At 45.9% G+C, this 18,855-nt stretch overlaps 1 protein-coding gene across 11 annotated transcripts in view; it reads left to right on the top strand.

The window, feature by feature from the left end:
* Positions 1-18,855, top strand: part of LOC112216130 (ankyrin repeat and SAM domain-containing protein 1A-like) — a 109,527-nt gene that overhangs the window by 38,742 nt on the left and 51,930 nt on the right. For 7 of the 11 annotated variants that reach the window (XR_006079088.1, XM_042299500.1, XM_042299502.1 and 4 more), the window contains 9 exons: positions 5,395-5,691; positions 6,640-6,715; positions 6,871-6,972; positions 7,114-7,200; positions 7,351-7,520; positions 9,603-9,665; positions 10,031-10,157; positions 11,598-11,644; positions 12,853-12,970. Coding sequence is in view for 9 of the 11 variants with exons in the window: in XM_042299500.1 (XP_042155434.1) it covers positions 5,395-5,691; positions 6,640-6,715; positions 6,871-6,972; positions 7,114-7,200; positions 7,351-7,520; positions 9,603-9,665; positions 10,031-10,157; positions 11,598-11,644; positions 12,853-12,970 (1,087 nt within the window). In the remaining 2 variants the exon portion in view is untranslated. Of the gene's footprint in view, positions 1-5,394; positions 5,692-6,639; positions 6,716-6,870; positions 6,973-7,113; positions 7,201-7,350; positions 7,521-9,602; positions 9,666-10,030; positions 10,158-11,597; positions 11,645-12,852; positions 12,971-18,550; positions 18,782-18,855 lie in introns of those variants that run through there. The other 4 variants (XM_042299501.1, XM_042299498.1, XM_042299504.1 and 1 more) reach the window with 4 other exon arrangements.

The following is an 18,855-nucleotide window of genomic DNA, read 5'->3' as shown; positions in this document are numbered from 1 at the left end:
TTTTGGATTGGAGATGCTTAATGTGAATCTGGAAGGAGAGTTTAGTCTAACCAGACACCTAGGTATTTGTAGTTGTCCACATATTCTAAGTCAGAACTGTCCAGAGTAGTGATGCTAGTCGGGTGGGAGGGTGTGCAGCAATCAGTTGAAGAGCATGCACTTAAGAGCAGTTGGAGGCCTCGAAGGAGTGTTGTATGGCACTGAAGCTCATTTGGAGGTTTGTTAACAGTGTCCAAAGAAGGGCCAGAGGTATACAGAATGGTGTCGTCTGCGTAGAGGTGGATCAGAGAATCACCAGCAGCAAGAGCGACATCATTGATATATACAGAGAAAAGAGTCAGCCCAAGAATTGAACCACATGGTACCCCATAGAGACTGCCAGAGGTCCAGACAACAGGCCCTCCGATTTGACACACTGAACTCTATCTAAGAAGTAGTTGGTGAACCAGGCGAGGCAATCATTTGAGAAGCCAAGGCTATTGAGTCTGCCGTGATTGACAGAGTGTGGTGATTGACAGAGTCAAGCCTAGGCCAGGTCAATGAAGACGGCTGCACAGTACACTCTTATCGATGGTGGTTATGATATTGTTTAGGACCTTGAGCGTGGCTGAGGTGCACCCATGACCAGCACAGAAACCAGATTGCATAGTGGAGAAGGTAGGATACCCTCATAAAACTGATGGTGGGATTCGAAATGGTCGGTGATCTGTTTGTTATCATGGCTTTCGAAGATTTTAGAAGGGCAGGATGGATATAGGTCTATAACAGTTTGGGTCCAGAGTGTCTCCCCCTTTGAAGAGGGGGATGACCACGGCAGCTTTCCAATCTTTGAGGATCTCAGACGATACGAAAGAGAGGTTGAATAGGCTAGTAATATGGGTTGAAGCCTGCGCTACTGGCACACTGCCCCACAGTCTGTTAGCATTCTCATTGGCTTCAGCTTAGCACCTGTGGCCATCTCTGTCGACTGCCACACATCAGATCCGAAACCAACCCTTTTTCTCCATCATATCTCCTTAAACATTTCTACATACATCCATGCAAGCTAGTGCCCCTCAGAAGGGCATCTGTCCATTTTGATGGACAGGTTTCTTTTCCTTCATCCTTTATGCATAATCACATCCAGCATATGCCTGATTCTGCTGTAGATTGTGTCTTTGCTTGTGGCCAGTGGAGGAGAAGAGAGAGATGCTGGAGAAAGCTACCATCTACTTGCCTGATGATTTAAGCTGTTTGCCACATACTTCAGTCTGAGACTACCATCGTTGAAGTCATTTGTGGTGATGTCAAAATGAAGGGTGTTGTACAAAACAAAGTCATCAGCGATTGGCTCATCTCTAACAAATCAAAGCCAATGACCAATTTTCTAAACGCTGCTTTACCCACTTGAATTCTGGCTCTGGAGAAGAAACTAACGTCCGTGGGCGTGGCGTAGCTGTTGGCCGAATCAAGGAGTTTGGGTTGCCTGGCTACCCAATCTGCTGTCTTCAGTTTCTAGGCATTTGAGATGAGCTTGCCTCTGTGTGGACATGTGAGAAACAGGGATTTACAAATATGTGTGCATACTACGAGTAGTCGCGTGCAGCGTTTGGGCAACCCTGTGGCCACAACAGCTGCTTGTCCCTTGCCCCACCCCCCTTAACCAGAGGGCAGAGCATGATGTAACCCCTCCTATTCCTCGCTCCGCCAGCCCAGCGAGCACATTACATGCCAGAGGTCACTAGTCTCTCCTCGTTAGCATCTCAGACAGTAGCCCTAGAGTACATACAGTCGGACTGCAGCACTTTTCTTCTCTTCCGGGATTGGAACATTCTAGTGTCAGTGTGATTGGCATCACAACAGTGCAGATGTTAGGCCTAATCTCCAGATGTTCCTGGTTAGTGTTCTGTTCAGATTTAATCTGAGAAAGCACTTTAATCTGACTGTGTTTGACACGCACTGGAGTCTAGATTAAGATGAAGGCCCATTTTATCATGCTATTTAAAAATATTTAAATTTTTTTTTTTTTTTTAACTTGGCAAGTCAGTTAAGAACAAATTCTTATTTTCAATGACGGCCTAGGAACAGTGGGTTAATTTAAAATTGCCTTGTTCAGGGGCAGAACAACAGATTTCTGTCTACTCGCGGATTCGATCTTGCAACCTTTCGGTTACTAGTCCAACGCTCTAACCACTAGGCTACCTGCTGCCTATTGTGCACCTATTGTGCATCTACCACTGTTGTTCACACAGGCTTCATACTGTGTACTATCCTGGATTACATCATAGTGTACTAATCCTTCTCTTGATTGTAGCTGCCATCACATCAATCAACTCTCCAATGTGGATGACCAGGACAGGAGTGTATGTGTGGCCATCTACTTTCTTATGTTAGCATTTGAACAGCTGTTGGTTTGCAGGCTCACGTGGACCCCTGTGCAGTAGGCTAGTGTGGAGTGAAGGAGGCGTCACAGGGAAGGTCTGATTCATGCTGCTCACCCTACGCTTTGCTCTGCTCTGCTGCTGCCCAGAGAGGCCAGCCGTGGCTAATATGATCAGATGTTGTCAGACTCAAAGCCACGGAACGAACCACACTGGCCACACCACTGAGACAGAGGAGGGGATCCTCTGGAGTCTCAGACTTCATTGGCGATGATGTGGTTTTTGGTGTCTTAAAACTAGACACTGATCATGTGTTCGTGATATGGCAAATATGTCTCTCTTTTTGCCATAAATCTTGAGGAAGTCTTGGTTTTTGCAGGTAGAATTCAATCGGCCATAATCCGAGCAGTTAGCCAGCGGACATAGAGGTTGAAGCTGGTTTCTATTTGGATATTGTTATTGCAGATTTATCCAGGCTGTGCAAGTAAACCTGTATACCCAAGGCTATAAAATCCAAGGCTATAAAACCCAAGGCTATAAAACATGTTCCTCTGAAGTAGCCTGCATCTAACAGTTGAGAGTTGAATCTATTAAAAAGCTTGTGATGACAAAACAGTTGACGGTGCGTCACAGATGCGAGACACCATGCTCCTTTGTGTGTGGTCGTTTCATGCTCCTGCAGCAAACGGGGAAAGAGAAACAGAGATGGACAGAGAGAGGGAGACTGAGAGAGAAACAAAGATCAAACCTTAATTTAGACCAAAAACACAGAGGATAAGCAGGAAGGAACAATTAGTCAAATCCCAAACCTTAACTGACAAAACCCTAGCAGGCTTGTGGTTTATTTCCCTAACAGAGGCCTTTTGTTTTGGAGTGTTCTTCTGCTCCGTGGTCTTTGTTTGTTTAGTGCAGCTCACACAGGGTCAGACCAAGCCTCTCTCAGCCAGCCTCCCTCTCAGCCGGTCTCTCTCTCTCTCTCTCTCTCTCTCTCTCTCTCTCTCTCTCCCTTTCTTTCCAGAAAGGCAGGTGTTGTTTGGTATTCCCTCAGATTGTACATTTTTATTTCTCCTCCTTTCTTTCAGCTCAAGCTGTAACCTGTTTTTGCCAGTGTAGTAAGACCTCTCTCTCTCTTCTCACTCTCTCGCTCTGTACCTTGAACAACACAGGAGTAGTTACCTACTGATCTTTGTGTTAGTCAGAGGGGAGGGGCCAACACCTATCCTGGGTGCCCTGTAACCTCCCCCCTACCCCCGTCTCCATGATCTTGCCTCTGATGGCAGAATAAAGACTCAGCTGGCACCTCCTCCAGGGAGTAACCCAACCTAGCACACAGTGTGTGGGTATTCTCCTGCCAGCTGTCTGCTGCTCCTAGGTGTCTGTGGCATGTGTGGCATGACTGGCACTCCGGGCATGTTGCAGACTGGCATTGTTGCCACACCCTGGTACACAATTGTTGTTGACTGGCACAGAGTGGCTAGCCTTGGGGGAGGTTATGGTTGGTCTCTTACAAAAGTTATTCATTCATTACCTTTAGGTTTGTACTGTGTTTACAAACTGTCAAACCTGCATGTTGTACACAGCATACGGCTAGTGTTGTCAGCCACTTGAGTTGACTGGAATGTCCTGTGTGTTAGCTAGTGTTGTCAGCCACTTGAGTTGACACTGGAATGTCCTGTGTGTTAGCTAGTGTTCCCAGTCTGCCCTTCTAGGAATATGACCTAGCATCAAATAGCCTTTGTGATGAATCTGAGAATATAGTGTCATTACATATTACATGCATTGGTTATTAAGACCATTATTTTGTCTCCGCTGATGTATCAGGCTGTATTGTAATCTCCCTCTTCTGGCTGCTGGTGGGAGTGCTTGGTAATAAGAAGTAAGGAATGGAGATTTGAACACAAGACCACTCTACTGAATATGCTGCTGACACAGGCTAGATATGATGTTTGTGATTATGTTACAATGTGAACATATGTCTGATCCTCTCCCAAAGTATTCTGATAGTATCTCTGATATTCTCTCCATATGATATAGAGATGACATTTGGCTACAGAATATGCTGCAACTCACTCTGCATCAACTTTGTTGCTTGTGTTGTGGGCGGTTTTTGAGTGTAAAAGCTGTGTTTGTAATGCTATTGATTTAATGTTGTTCTAGTGAACATATAGTTTTGATCCTTGCTCTCTGCACTTGGAGAATCTCTTTTTTTTTTTTAAGTATATATATTCCATCCATTTCACTCATAGTCTGTATCCCTGTGCAGTCAGAACTTTGACCTCAGGATTGCCATCATCTCTGTTACTAGCCAGTTCCTCAGCCGCTGTTCTGCTCTCAGGACCATAGATTGTATTGACGTATCTCGCTGGGTCACCCTGGTAACGAATGCCTCCTCTGCATGTAAAGCACTGCATGGATCACACTCACTACACTGTCGGTCACCACACCACACCACTCAACTCTCTCACACTGGCTGTAACCCCTACCTCTGTCTGCACGAAGTAGTTACTTAAACAACCAAGCAACACATGACATATTGTTATCACAGAAGTGTCTTTCCTTATTATCGTGGCCTTTACTAAATGTCAACAGATTGTCCTTTCGTCACATTTACAGCAGGTCATGCCCTATAAGAAGCAGGTGTTAGACAATTCTACTCAACAGGGACTGTTCCCAGTCATGACTTCAGTCCCCACCCCCCAGCATCCTCCCAGCATCCCTTTCTCTCAACTAGCCAGCGCTTTCCTTGGGCCTCATCATCCTGATTGGTGCTCTTCAGTGACCTTTAAACATAGTGGCTAATATGGTGGTTGCTAAGCACTGATTGGCTTAACCGACGTGACACAATCATGAGTCCTCAATCACTGCTTTCTGGAAGCTGGACCATGACTCACTTAATGCTCCCTCCCTTCTTTCCTCCCTCCTTCCCAATATCCAACCCCACCTCTTTCTCTACTTCCTCTATGTGGATGCTCACCCCCTGCCTCCCATCCCTCCCCCTTTCCTTTCTGGTCCCACTTCCTCCCCCCTCCAACAGAACAACGACAACGAGACCCCCCTCCACTGTGCCGCTCAGTACGGCCACACCCAGGTGGTGCGTCTGCTGCTGGAGGAGCTGACCGACCCCACCATGAGGAACAACAAGTTTGAGACACCGCTGGACCTGGCGGCGCTCTACGGCCGTCTGGAGGTGGTCAAGTTGCTGCTCACCGCCCACCCCAACCTGCTCAGCTGCAACACCAAGAAACACACGCCGCTGCACCTGGCGTCACGCAACGGACACCTGGCCGTGGTGGAGGTGCTGCTGGACGCTGGCATGGACATCAACTATGAGGTGAGGACTGAAGAGAACACTGGGTCTGTTGTCTCTCCTGCCTGTTCAATGATCAGGTTCAGTGTGTTGTTGTGAGAGCGTAGTTATGTGGATATATAGAGACTGAATGTGTCCATAATTTTATGTTGTGTACACACCATTGCAGCATTTAGGCCTATAAACTCATAGGCTCTTGACTCAAACCTCTTGAGCTCTTTATTTAGACTAAAGAACCAGTGTTTTATTTTATTTAACCAGGAAAAGCCTATTGAGACCCAGAGACTCTTTTTCAAGGGAGACCTGGCCAGGAAGGCAGCAACAATCAATTCCTTTACATAATTAAAATATACAAAAACATAACATAATCCAGCATAAAAAAGCATTTACATTCCTCTGTAACAGAGTTTCCCATCAATATTTGACTGTTTACGGGGGCTTTTGGCCCTCTTCTTATACCAGACTGTGCCATCCATCAGTTGTGTCCTACCTCCACTTCCCTCATCTCTGCTCAGTGGCAGGTCTGGGCCATCAAGAATCCTTCAGGTCTTGTGTCCTGTGGTTTCCATTAGCATGGCGCAGCGAGCTGGAAAATAGTCTAGTTTGATTCCTCAACCAAATAATTTGCCATAGCAAAACACACCGGGGTGGTGTCCGCCAGCGGATGAATAACCAAAGCCAAACTATTTCATGCTGATCAAACCTGTCCTGTGTGTTCAGGAAGTATCCTGCTGGTTTAGCTTTAAGCTGTATGCCCTAGCTGACCAAGATGAGAGGAATCAGAATCAAAGCTTGGTGGCGGTCTAGATAGCAGGTCTTCATCTGTTCCTCTCAGCAGGGAGGGTTCGGGTTAGAGATCTGACCTCTGCTGTTCTGTATGTTGCTGACCTGGAGTCTACTCTGATATCATGTTTTGTTATTGCTCAGCCACAGCATTGTTTTGATTATGGTCTGTTTGTTGTCTCTCTGCAGACGGAGAAGGGCAGTGCCCTCCATGAAGCGGCACTCTTTGGGAAAACCGATGTGGTGCAGAAACTTCTGAGGGAAGGTCAGACACGAACGTCTCCATTTAGTCAACATGCTTATAAGATACAACACGTTTCTACCTGCTGAATAATGCAGATATAACCCCCTGCTCGTCTCTCTCTCTCTTCCCCTAATCCCCTGCTCTGTCCTCTGTGTCTCTTCCCCGTCCTGCTCCAGGGGTTAATGTCAACATGGTGGACAACAAGGGCCTGACTGCGCTGGACACTGTCAGAGAGATGCCCTCTCAGACGAGCCGGCAGATAGCAGCTCTAATTCTGGGTAAGAAAAACAGACATAAATGGTTCCCTATGGGATTATAAAGAAAGATGACTTTACCTTAACCACAAACTGATTTCCCAAAATGTTTTTTCTGACTAATGATATTATTTGAATGACCTTTTCTTCTTTATCTCTCTGCAGGTCATATGTCAGGAAATCCCCCTGTTTTGGACTTGCCTCCTCCCCCTCTCCCTCCACCTAATGAGAGCCCTAGTCCGAGGAAAAAAGGTATGTCGTATCTATACAGAAAACCTAAAGTGAAGTGAGCCGTTAGAGGATATGGTGTTAACACGTAACCACTAGCCAAGGCGCTCTACCTGTGTGATGCTGTGCATTGCCACCTGTATTTGTACGAGTATCAATATGTGTGTGTTGTAGGTGAGATGGAGGTGGTGAGTGCACTGCTCTCGGGGCTGGCCCCAGGGCCTGAGGAAGAGAGCCCGTATGAGGCTCTGTTTGAGGCCACCTCCTGTCACTCTCTAGACAGCCTGGCTAGCGGGAAGTCCTCCGACAGGGACTCTGGACGGCCTGACAGTGAAGCCGGAAAGGTTGGTCTGGAACTCTGCCTTCCACCACAGAAACACACAACATGTGACTCAAGAAGTTTGCGTGGCTGGGCATCTAAAATATTTTCTCTCCACTAGAGGGCAATAGTTCTCTGCATTTAATTGTTGTAGAGTGGACTGGATTTAGAAATGATGACAGCATATCTCTTTATCACTAGAAAAGCCTGGGACAATGACGAGTCTTTTGGACGTCAACATTCTAACAGTCTAATAAATACATTTCATATAATAATTTGGTTGTGTTTATGAAGGTCTTAGGTAACATTACACTACGAAAGAAAATGTATTTCAAAGTACACGTAGCATTTTCATTAGTTAATGTAACTGTAGGCTATGTGTACAAATGAAAACCACTAAAACACCACAATTAAAGTGTTAAAATCCATGAAATAAAAAAAAATGTTATTAATTTGTTAAGGACCATTATGAAACCAAGAAAATGCATTTCAAAAGAACGGAATGGCATATTTTGAGTTTAAATATATTACTGTACTTTGAGTGTTGCGAGTGCATGTAGGGAGTTTATGGAATCACCATCATCCTGGCAAAAAGGCCTGCGGGGATGTTGTATGTGGCCAATATACCAGGGCTAATGGCTGTTCTTATGTACAGTGCAACGCGGAGTGCCTGGATGCAGCCTTTAGCTGTGGTATATTGGCCATGTACCACAACCCCCTTTCAACCAATCAGCAACCAGGAGCCAAACTACCCCGTGTATAATTTGAAATAATAGAGCTCAAGGGTTCATTTCTAAGAGTGATTTGGAAACTGCAGAATCTGCTAGACATCAAAACGTCTTACCTGCTTGTGACCCTGTAGAAGTTTGAAAAAGTAACTTTTTGGCGCTCTGTTAAACTGCCCTGTTCATCAGATTCTTCATATATTGATACTATTCACACCCATCAGACTATTGTCAATGTAATCTTGTCTTAAGCTAACTCTTAAGCTAGTTATATGTGTGAAATTAGTTTCGATATACACTCACCGGCCAGTGTATTAGGTACACCACCCCATTCACAAAAATGGATCGCTCCTACAGACAGTGAGTAACATGGCCGTGGCTTGCTATATAAATCAGGCAGACAGGCATCGAGGCATTCAGTTACTGTTCCATTGAACATTTGAATGGGAAAACAAGTGACCTAAGCGACTTTGAGCGTGGTATGATCGTCGAGTCCAGGCGTGCCGGATCCACTATCTCAGAAATGGCCTCGACAAACAAAAATACAGCTTGTTGATGGGAGAAGTCCAAGGAGAATGGCAAGAATGGTGCAAGCCAACAGGCTGACCACAGACAAATAGCTGTGCAGTAGAACAGTGGTGTGCAGAACAGTATCTTAGAATGCACATCTCGTAGGTCCTGGTCACGGATGGGTTATTGCAGCAGACGACCACACCTGGTTCCACTCCTATCCGCTAAAGACAAGAAGAAGCGGCTCCGGTGGGCATGTGATCACCAACACTGGACAATTGAGGAGTGGAAAAACATCACCTGGAACATCACAGCGAGTTCAGTGTACTTGAGTGGCCAATGCAGACCCCAGACCTCAACCCACTAGAGCCTCTTTGGGATGAGATGGAACAGGCTGTTCACAGCTTGAATGTACCCCCGTCCAATCTGCAGCAACGGCGTGATGCCATCACGGCTGCATGGCGGTAAAGGGGTGTCCGACCCGGTACTAGATGGGTGTACCCAATAAACTGGCCGGTGAGTGTAGTGCCATTGAATGAGGGTAGGCATAAAAAACCAACATGTCCTCTTAAAACGGCTTATAAAACAAATTCTGCTTGTGATAGGAAGATGAAAATAATTACAGTGTGTTATCTAGACTTACTTAGGAAAAGTATGTGGGCGGGGGGAGGACATGACTAAAATGTATAATTAGAAAAGTACATTAGTTTTGCGTCCACATGACACGCTCTCAGCTTTTCTAGTGTTAAAGCAAAAATCTTTGTTTGAATTCAATGCTCCAGTTCAACCGACCTTCTACAGTACTTCAAGATATGTGTCAAGCTAATGTCTGAGGACAGTCAGTGATTTCGTTCTCTGTTTGTCAATTACAGAAAGACCGGCTGGCTCACCAATCCCAACCTGCCCCAGGCCATGTAGAGGAGCTTAGCTCAGAGGTCAGAATCTATGGTCATTAAAGCTCTGTTTTGATGGAGCATGTTGTAATGGTTGGGTTAAATGCGGAAGACTCATTCGGTCGAAGGCATTCAGTTGTTGTGCAACTGACTAGGTATCCCCCTTTCCATTACTTTTGGCCAAACCAATCAATTAGTTCCTGCTAGTTTTGTGTGTAAGGAACGAGCTAAGGACTGTATGGATGACCGTAAGGTCTAGTACAACCATGAGAGGGCACTGTGACTTATCTCACTGTATGAGTCCTCAGCGTCACAGGACAGTCTGAGATTAATGCTGCACAAGCCTAACAGAGGTGGTATGGGTGTTCTGTACTGTGCTGACCCTGTCTCCCATCTCTCCCCCACAGGCCCTATTCACTAACAGCAGCATCGATGAGAGGGGGGAGACTGAGGAGGAGGATCACACGTATGAACTCCTGCTGTCCGCCCAGACCAAAGTCCCCCAGTCCGCACTGGACCCCCCATCCCAGAAAGGTACACACTTAGACAGGACAAGGGGTGTAGAAAGTGATTTGGATTGGATCAAGGATGATATTCAAATCCCTTCATGATTCCTAATTGATGGAATATGGTGTGTGATAAAACACTGCTCCCTCAGCCTGAAGAATAAGGAGCACTTGCAACCTCTCCCCCACTCCACCCACATGCCCCCTCCCTGGTGCTTTGCAAAGTGTCACCCCTCATTCCTAGCAGCATTACACCAGGGATGGAATGGAGAAGGGGTCAGTTTTCCAACCGCTCCCTAAACCCCTCCTGCTTCCACTCTGTCTGGTTGTACCCTTTACCCAAATACAGCTCAGGTTTAACCTCAACAGCATCAGTAGGAGAGAGCTTGGAATATGCTAATGTGTGATATCCTACTCAGGATGGTCATAGATGTATCAGAGGACTCATTCCTTAGCTTTGGCTTTTGAATGACAGTGCGTTTCATTGGATTAAATGGGATTTAATTAACAGCACATTGGAGTCCCTGTCTGTTGATATGAATGTTTTTAAACCGTCCCCCAGGCTTTCTCTTCTGTCACATTCCTAATAAATGAATTGTGTGTCACTAAACAGTGTCATAGAAATTAATGTGGAGAGCCTGATTGCTGATGTAATCACTTCCCCTTTTATTTTGATGAATGACTAGATGTCCAGCCCTTGACTTGCGTTCCTCTGTTATGTTGTTAAGATGTTTAATGGGTTGGTTTGAGGAAGGCTCATCTTTGCTGGCTGCTTAATTGTCTGCTCTTCTTTCTGTTTTAAAAGTGTCTGTCTGAGTGTCTGTCTGAGTGTCTGTCTGAGTGTCTGTCTGAGTGTCTGTCTGAGTGTCTGTCTGGGTGTCTGTCTGAGTGTCTGTCTGAGTGTCTGTCTGAGTGTCTGTCTGAGTGTCTGTCTGAGTGTCTGTCTGAGTGTCTGTCTGAGTGTCTGTCTGAGTGTCTGTCTGAGTGTCTGTCTGAGTGTCTGTCTGAGTGTCTGTCTGAGTGTCTGTCTGAGTGTCTGTCTGAGTGTCTGTCTGAGTGTCTGTCTGAGTGTCTGTCTGAGTGTCTGTCTGAGTGTCTGTCTGAGTGTCTGTCTGAGTGTCTGTCTGAGTGTCTGTCTGAGTGTCTGTCTGAGTGTCTGTCTGAGTGTCTGTCTGAGTGTCTGTCTGAGTGTCTGTCTGAGTGTCTGTCTGAGTGTCTGTCTGAGTGTCTGTCTGAGTGTCTGTCTGAGTGTCTGTCTGAGTGTCTGTCTGGCCATTTGTCTCCAATATTACCCACAATACCATGTGCATAAACCATGAGCTTTATCATACTTCCCTTTCCTATTCACTTTGCATAATATCATCCCTGGCAGTTTTGAGATTGAATACATTGAATAGAATGAAATATGATAATTGTACTACCTTACTCATGATGACCTAACTAACTGCTGTCTATCCTGCCTCCCCAGATGGGAACACTACAGTCAAACAGTCTTCCAACAGTCTCCTACCTCAGGTATGACCTGCATCTCCTCTCATCCCTCCATCTCATCCCTCCATCTCTCCCCTCATCCCACCATGGCTGCCATGCTGCCTGTCATCTGACTCACCTGTGCTCTGGAACGCTGTGTGATGAATAAGATGTTATTTACCTCTAGTAGCTACATATCAGGGCACCAGGTAGCCTAGCAGTTGGAGCATTGGGCCAGTAACAGAAAAGCCATTAATAGGAAAAATCTGCCGATGTGCCCTTGAGCAAGGCACTTAACCCTAATTGATAATGTGGCCGTGACCCCACACTCTAAGGGTGTCTCAGGGAGAGTAGGATATGCAAAAAACACATTTCCAATTCATAATTATGATAATGATCTTTTCTCCTGTGTCACACACTGCCTACACAGAGAAAGACATGGACAAAGACCTAAATAAAGGTCCCTGGGCTCCTCCACGTTCTGCTTTGACATGAAATCAAACCATGGCGTCTGACCTTTTCCCCTAAACATTTATCTTTACACCATGGTACTGCTCCATCCTGCGAGGATGAATATCTTACATACAGGTACTTCATCAGGAAATATGTCTCCCTGACTGAGGTCCTCGTGACAGTCTGTGTCTCTGTTTAATAGCCAACCCTGGCCACCGGGACTCCGGGAGAGTTACAGCCTCTCCCCTCACTCCTCTCCTCCCTCTCTCCGCCTCGCTTTCCTCTCCATCCCTTTTAATTCCCCTTCTCCTATCCCCGTCTCATCGAATGTAACTGGAGGGCCCTATAAAGATGTCTTTTCTATTTATTATCATATCTATTCATACTGCCTTTTTATTATACAGTTAGCTGCCACAGGGTTTTATTTGCGTTGCTCTCCCCCCTCCTCCCATAACCTCATCTCAAATCTGGGTTTTTTTCTGAGGTTCTTATTTGGAGCAACTGTACCTTTGCTGCCTCCTTTTTTTTCTCCAACGAGTCTCTGTGTGGCTGACTGGCTCACTGGCTGAATGGCTGGTGTCCTCTGTGTTCTAATCAGCAGCCAGCCATCTGAGGCTATCATCCATATTAGGAATGATGATGCACGACAACGTGGAAGCAATCACTGAGACGCTTTCTTAATTTAATATCATAGTGTGGGGCTAATTCGGGCTGTGCTAATCGTCTGCTATGCTGTGATGGTGGTTTTAGTTGGGATTGACAGCTGTTAGTGTGCTCATCTCTCCCCTGGTCTCCTCCAGCAGCAGAAGCCCACTGCCCCTAGTGACCTCAGACCACCAGGCGATACGGACAACACTCTGAAGCTCCCCGGACCTTCTGTGGTTGGGCCTGGACGGACGGGACTCTGCTCCACTGGCGGTGAGTTCCACCCTCTACATGCTCTACCTACTGGATGGCATTCCCAGGTGGGAGAGATGTGCTTGTTTCTAAGCTCCACATTGACCATAGATGCAGTAAAGGGCAATGTTCCCTCTAAGCTGCACGTGTGCGTGGGCACACAGCTCCCACGGGACTGCCAAGCAGAAGAAATATCAGCCTGCAGAGAAGCACGAGATTGAACTTCACTTAACTTTCTAATTTTCCCCTTTAGTTAACACTGTCAACGTGTCTCTCTATTGTGGGAATTGCCAATATAAGCCAACTTCAATGCAACAAACTGAAACAAAACGGACTATGCAGGACTTAGTATGCAAAACTAACTATGGAAGAGACTTTTTTGTTGGCACCGGAGTAGGATTCTATTGCATTGACAGGCAAGACTCAGCCCATACTATACAGACCAGTGCGGCTTAACCAATCAGAGCTGCAGTATACCTATATGCAAATAGACCATTGCCATATATGGATCTGTGCCATTCCTTTGAACTGGACCGTGTTTACACCATAAGTGGTGGTGAGTAGATGTTTGTTTTGAGATCAAAGCGACAGCTGCATGTAGCCACGTGTGAACATTTGTTCATATTCTTTGCTAGTAAGTGAGTTTTTAGCCTAGTTATATCACCAATGGGGGAGTGGTTGCTTCCTACAAGACCACAAAACATGTCATTTCCAGCCATCTTTGAAAAGTGAGTCAGGTAAAGAGCATTTATTTTTCAGTCTTAAAGGGGCAGTGTTGTATTTTGAGACAAGCTCGAACAAGCTAAGTAGCCAATAGGCAGAGGGTAACAATTTGCCTGATTCTCTGTAATAATGGTATCGTAATAATAATTAACTTTATTTTGTCAAGTGTTTTCTTGCATAAAACAATACATTTTCAGTCACCTCCTTGTCTGAATGACAAGTGGATAAACAGCTTAATGTCAAACCCTGCATAAGCCTCAAGGAATGTAGGTCTACATTAAATACCACACATTGGCTGCTACTGTAGGCTGAATGAATCGAACAGCTATTTCCATGTTAAAATGTTATGGGATACATTTTCTCCATTGTTTTTGATAGTGGGCCGCTATGATAGGCCTACGTTATGATCAAATAGCCACAGTAGCCTACTGTTATAACTGTAACTCAAAGCAGGTACAGCCTAAGTGTTCACAATAGACGCGCACCAGAAGTTGCACAGAATTTTCACAATGTTCAAGTTTGCGCTCAGCAGACCTGAAATTTGCTCCGTGCCGGAAAAAAATGGAAATGCCATGGAAACGTGTGGAGGAAAGATGCCATTGGGGAAAGATCCCGAATGTCCTCATTGCCCCCAGGCAAAATGATCCTACATTTAGGCTATTGTTTATATGTGTATTTCACACTATGTTGAGGTAAAAATGGGAGGATAATGCTGTATGGATGTCAACCCTAATACATGTTCATGTTATTTTCACAAATCAACTGCATTTAAAAAAGACTTTGACTGCCACCACTGATTTCGCTAGGCTATCAGTTTATACAAACAAGTTACCATTTAGCAGTCACTTCTTCTAAACCTGAAAAGGGACAACTTCAAATCTTATGCAGCGAAAACACATTGTGGGCCTGTTACAATACAAAAATCATGATGGATTTGACAAACATCCTTATTGTTAGATCAGATTTGTTAAATGTGCTCCAATCCAACATCCTTCTATCCCCATGGTCCCAGATGTCTCACTGCTATACTCGGGTTACAGCTACTGGGTCACGAGCAGCTCTGTGCTCTTCTCTGACTCCGAGGAGCCAAAGGAGACAGGACATTTGCTTGAGAAACACGCCAGACTTGGCCGAACATAACCTGTGCATGTGGCTGTAACTGTAATGTAAGAAATGCATTAGCATCTGACTGCAGAGTGAGATTGCTAGGGTTGGATTAGTGCTGCCTGGGAGTATATGATTGGCATTCCAGAGGCCCAGCAGCTCTGGGCCTGGATTAGGCTTGTTTAGATCAGGCTGAATTGACATTCTCTGCCAAGCCAGCTGAAGAAAACTAATCTGGTTTGTTACATGGAACAGAATTCTTGGTCAGATTTGACCATACACTGTGTTATTATCTAAAAACCTCCAGCCTACTTACACTACTAGAAATGCAACGCTGTACACTTTGTCCAATCTCCAACCAATGCATAATCTTTATCTTATCCTCTTCCATCTTGCTGTCTAGTTCTTTGTTTATCTTGCTGCGTTTGCCCGTTCTCTCATACGAACACCATAGCAGGCTCATGCATATCCAAGCAGGGCTTAATCATGCAAACACAGACACATAGTGACACATAGCTAAGCATGCTGTGTCTGTGATAGATGTGTGCTGTTTGGGGACTGTGTCTGTGATTGATGTGTGCTGTTTGGGGACTGTGTCTGTGATAGAGATGTGTGCTGTTTGGGGACTGTGTCTATGATAGAGATGTGTGCTGTTTGGGGACTGTGTCTGTGATTGATGTGTGCTGTTTGGGGACTGTGTCTGTGATTGATGTGTGCTGTTTGGGGACTGTGTCTGGATTGATGTGTGCTGTTTGGGGACTGTGTCTGTGATTGATGTGTGCTGTTTGGGGACTGTGTCTGTGCTGTTTGGGGACTGTGTCTGTGATTGATGTGTGCTGTTTGGGGACTGTGTCTGTGATAGAGATGTGTGCTGTTTGGGGACTGTGTCTGTGATAGAGATGTGTGCTGTTTGGGGACTGTGTCTGTGATAGAGATGTGTGCTGTTTGGGGACTGTGTCTGTGATAGAGATGTGTGCTGTTTGGGGACTGTGTCTGTGATTGATGTGTGCTGTTTGGGGACTGTGTCTGTGATTGATGTGTGCTGTTTGGGGACTGTGTCTGTGATAGAGATGTGTGCTGTTTGGGGACTGTGTCTGTGATAGATGTGTGCTGTTTGGGGACTGTGTCTGTGATTGATGTGTGCTGTTTGGGGACTGTGTCTGTGATTGATGTGTGCTGTTTGGGGACTGTGTCTGTGATAGAGATGTGTGCTGTTTGGGGACTGTGTCTATGATAGAGATGTGTGCTGTTTGGGGACTGTGTCTATGTTAGAGATGTGTGCTGTTTGGGGACTGTGTCTGTGATAGAGATGTGTGCTGTTTGGGGACTGTGTCTGTGATAGATGTGTGCTGTTTGGGGACTGTCTGTGATAGAGATGTGTGCTGTTTGGGGACTGTCTGTGATAGAGATGTGTGCTGTTTGGGGACTGTGTCTATGATAGAGATGTGTGCTGTTTGGGGACTGTGTCTATGCTATAGATGTGTGCTGTTTGGGGACTGTGTCTGTGATAGAGATGTGTGCTGTTTGGGGTCTGTGTTAGAGATGTGGTCTGTGTCTGTGTTAGAGATGTGTGCTGTTTGGGGACTGTGTCTGTGATAGAGATGTGTGCTGTTTGGGTACTGTGTCTGTGATAGAGATGTGTGCTGTTTGGGGACTCTAATATAAACGGGTATGCCCAGTCCCTCTCCATTACCATCTGAAAGCAGCTGCCTCTCAGGGATTTGGATTAGGGCCCTGCTCACACTCCCTGCTACTCTTAACCCCCGCCCCTTCACATCTCTCCCCCATCGAGGCTGTGTGTGTGATGGAGACATGCCTTGTCAGCAGCAGCAGAGAGCAGGCAGAGCACCTGTCACACACACACTGCCTTCCTCAGGAGGAAGGAATCACAGAGGATGCCCAACAGATTCCACATGCCTCCTGTTTCACAGGCATCTAACATCACAGTGCCCTATTCTCACGCACAGTCATTTGGGTGTAGAAGAGATTTCACATACTGAAAAGTGATAACGTTATCTGCCATAGTTATGTTATGTTTATGTGGCCTTGGCCAGAGTGAACTCACACAGGAGAGGCTAGCATCACTAGATAGATGATAGCCTGCTAAATTCTCAGTGCATATCTGTTTGCTAGCTTGACTGTAGTGAGAACCACAGCTGTGTTTAGTGGTTTCTGCCTGCTGTGGGACCTGTGGAGAGTGGAGCACACTGCCCATCCTGGCCTTGCACTTGGCCAATAGTGAATGACTAGAATTGGGATGTTCTCGAGCACCCAAACAGACTAATCAATGTATGTCAGTTTAACATCAACAAGGTCCATTACAAAGTGCTGTCCTTCTCAGTTTCTATCACATATACACAGGTTCCCCACTAACGTATAACGTCAATTAAGATTGAGATCAGAATCTCAATAGTTTTGCTCCTGTAGTTTTAAATGTCATTCTAACACATGACATACAGAGCTAAAAATGCTCTCCACTCTGAGTACAGAAAAGCAATTTCCCCAGGGGCTGTAAATAAATAAATACATACTGTCTCTCTGTGACATCAATGCAACAGTAACTGTAGAATTAACATGACATCACTGCTCACAAGGCCACCAAATGAAACACACACACACACACATGTGTTCTCTCACCAGTGACCTCATCCCTCCATAAAAGCAGTGTAAATATCCATATGTCTCTCATTGGGTTACTGAGTATCTCAATGTTTCCAGCCCCGGTCGGACCGTTGGATCATGGGTGTTGTAGTCTGGGTCCTGTTGGTTGAACACACTAGGGGATTGTTGAACGGAGCCATAGTGATTCGCTCATTAGTCATTCACACTCTCCAGCTGCCAAGGACAGGGTGGGTGTTTGGCTGTGGTCTCTCCATATGTTTATACACACACACACACACACACACACACGCGCACATATCTTTCCAAATTGAGTAGTAGGCAGCTGAGCGTAGATGGGCACAGGGCGTTGGTACTGGGCACAGGGCGTTGGTACTGGGCACAGGGCGTTGGTACTGGGCACAGGGCGTTGGTACTGGGCACAGGGCGTTGGTACTGGGCACAGGGCGTTGGTACTGGGCACAGGGCGTTGGTGCTCTGCCTCACTGTAAACGGCCTGTAAGCTAAACAGTGCATAGAGCAAAGTGTACCAGCTCCTAGTTGAACTGTATTCATCACTACCAAGCTGACATACAGGGTGGAGTAACTATTACTATTTCACCTGGACAGATATTAATCTCTAACGGAGCTCTTTTTAGAGTTGAATGTATTGTTTTGAGAGCTGTTTGAATGACTGAATGGTATTGGAAACACTATGTCCTGTTGAGAGTGAGCTTCATTAGAATGCTTGGAGTAACTGCAGTCTTTTTGTAGCTGTCTTTTTCTCTGAAGGACAAACTAAAACACACTGAAGGGGCCACTGCCCCGCTGTGACGTCACTGACACTGTCCCAGTTTCCCTGTCACCAAACACCACAACCCTCTCACCAGAATTGGCAATGAGGACACACACACAGGGCAGCACGACACAACAGCCCCCCTACCCAATTTCCAACACACACACACACACATTAACCATGTGTCAGAAGCCTGATTATCAGGATGGTGGCTGAGAGTCAGACAGAGTGGATGGAGTGATCCCAGAGTTACAATCCCAGAGATGCAGTCAGCGGCTAGTGAGTTGGGACAGGCAGGCAAAGAGCTCACACAGCTACAGCTCTACGTAGCTTTGGTTTACACAGCTCTGGCTCAGGGAGAAGTACAAGAAGGGAGGAACAGAGGGGGAGCTTGACAGGCAGAAGGGGAACAGAGGCACAACCTGGCTCAACTCTCATCCGGTGGTCGATTTGATGGTGGAAAAACAGGCTTGGGTGTCAGTGTCTCCTTCGAGGGGGAGAGAAAGAGGGCCTGTTGTTGTGAGGGGAAAAGCGTATTGTTTTCAACTGGATTTGCTGTACAGGATCTGTAAGCAGGGATTGTTTTCATGCTATAGCTCGAAGCAGAAGAAGTAAGTTCCTGTTTGTTCTTGTGTTTCTGTGTGTGTCCGTGTGTGTGTCCGTGTGTGTGTCCGTGTGTGTGTCC

Source organism: Oncorhynchus tshawytscha, linkage group LG16 (assembly GCF_018296145.1).
Source record: "Oncorhynchus tshawytscha isolate Ot180627B linkage group LG16, Otsh_v2.0, whole genome shotgun sequence".
NCBI classification, from domain to species: Eukaryota; Metazoa; Chordata; class Actinopteri; order Salmoniformes; family Salmonidae; genus Oncorhynchus; species Oncorhynchus tshawytscha.
This window is presented reverse-complemented; position numbering and strand designations above follow the sequence as displayed.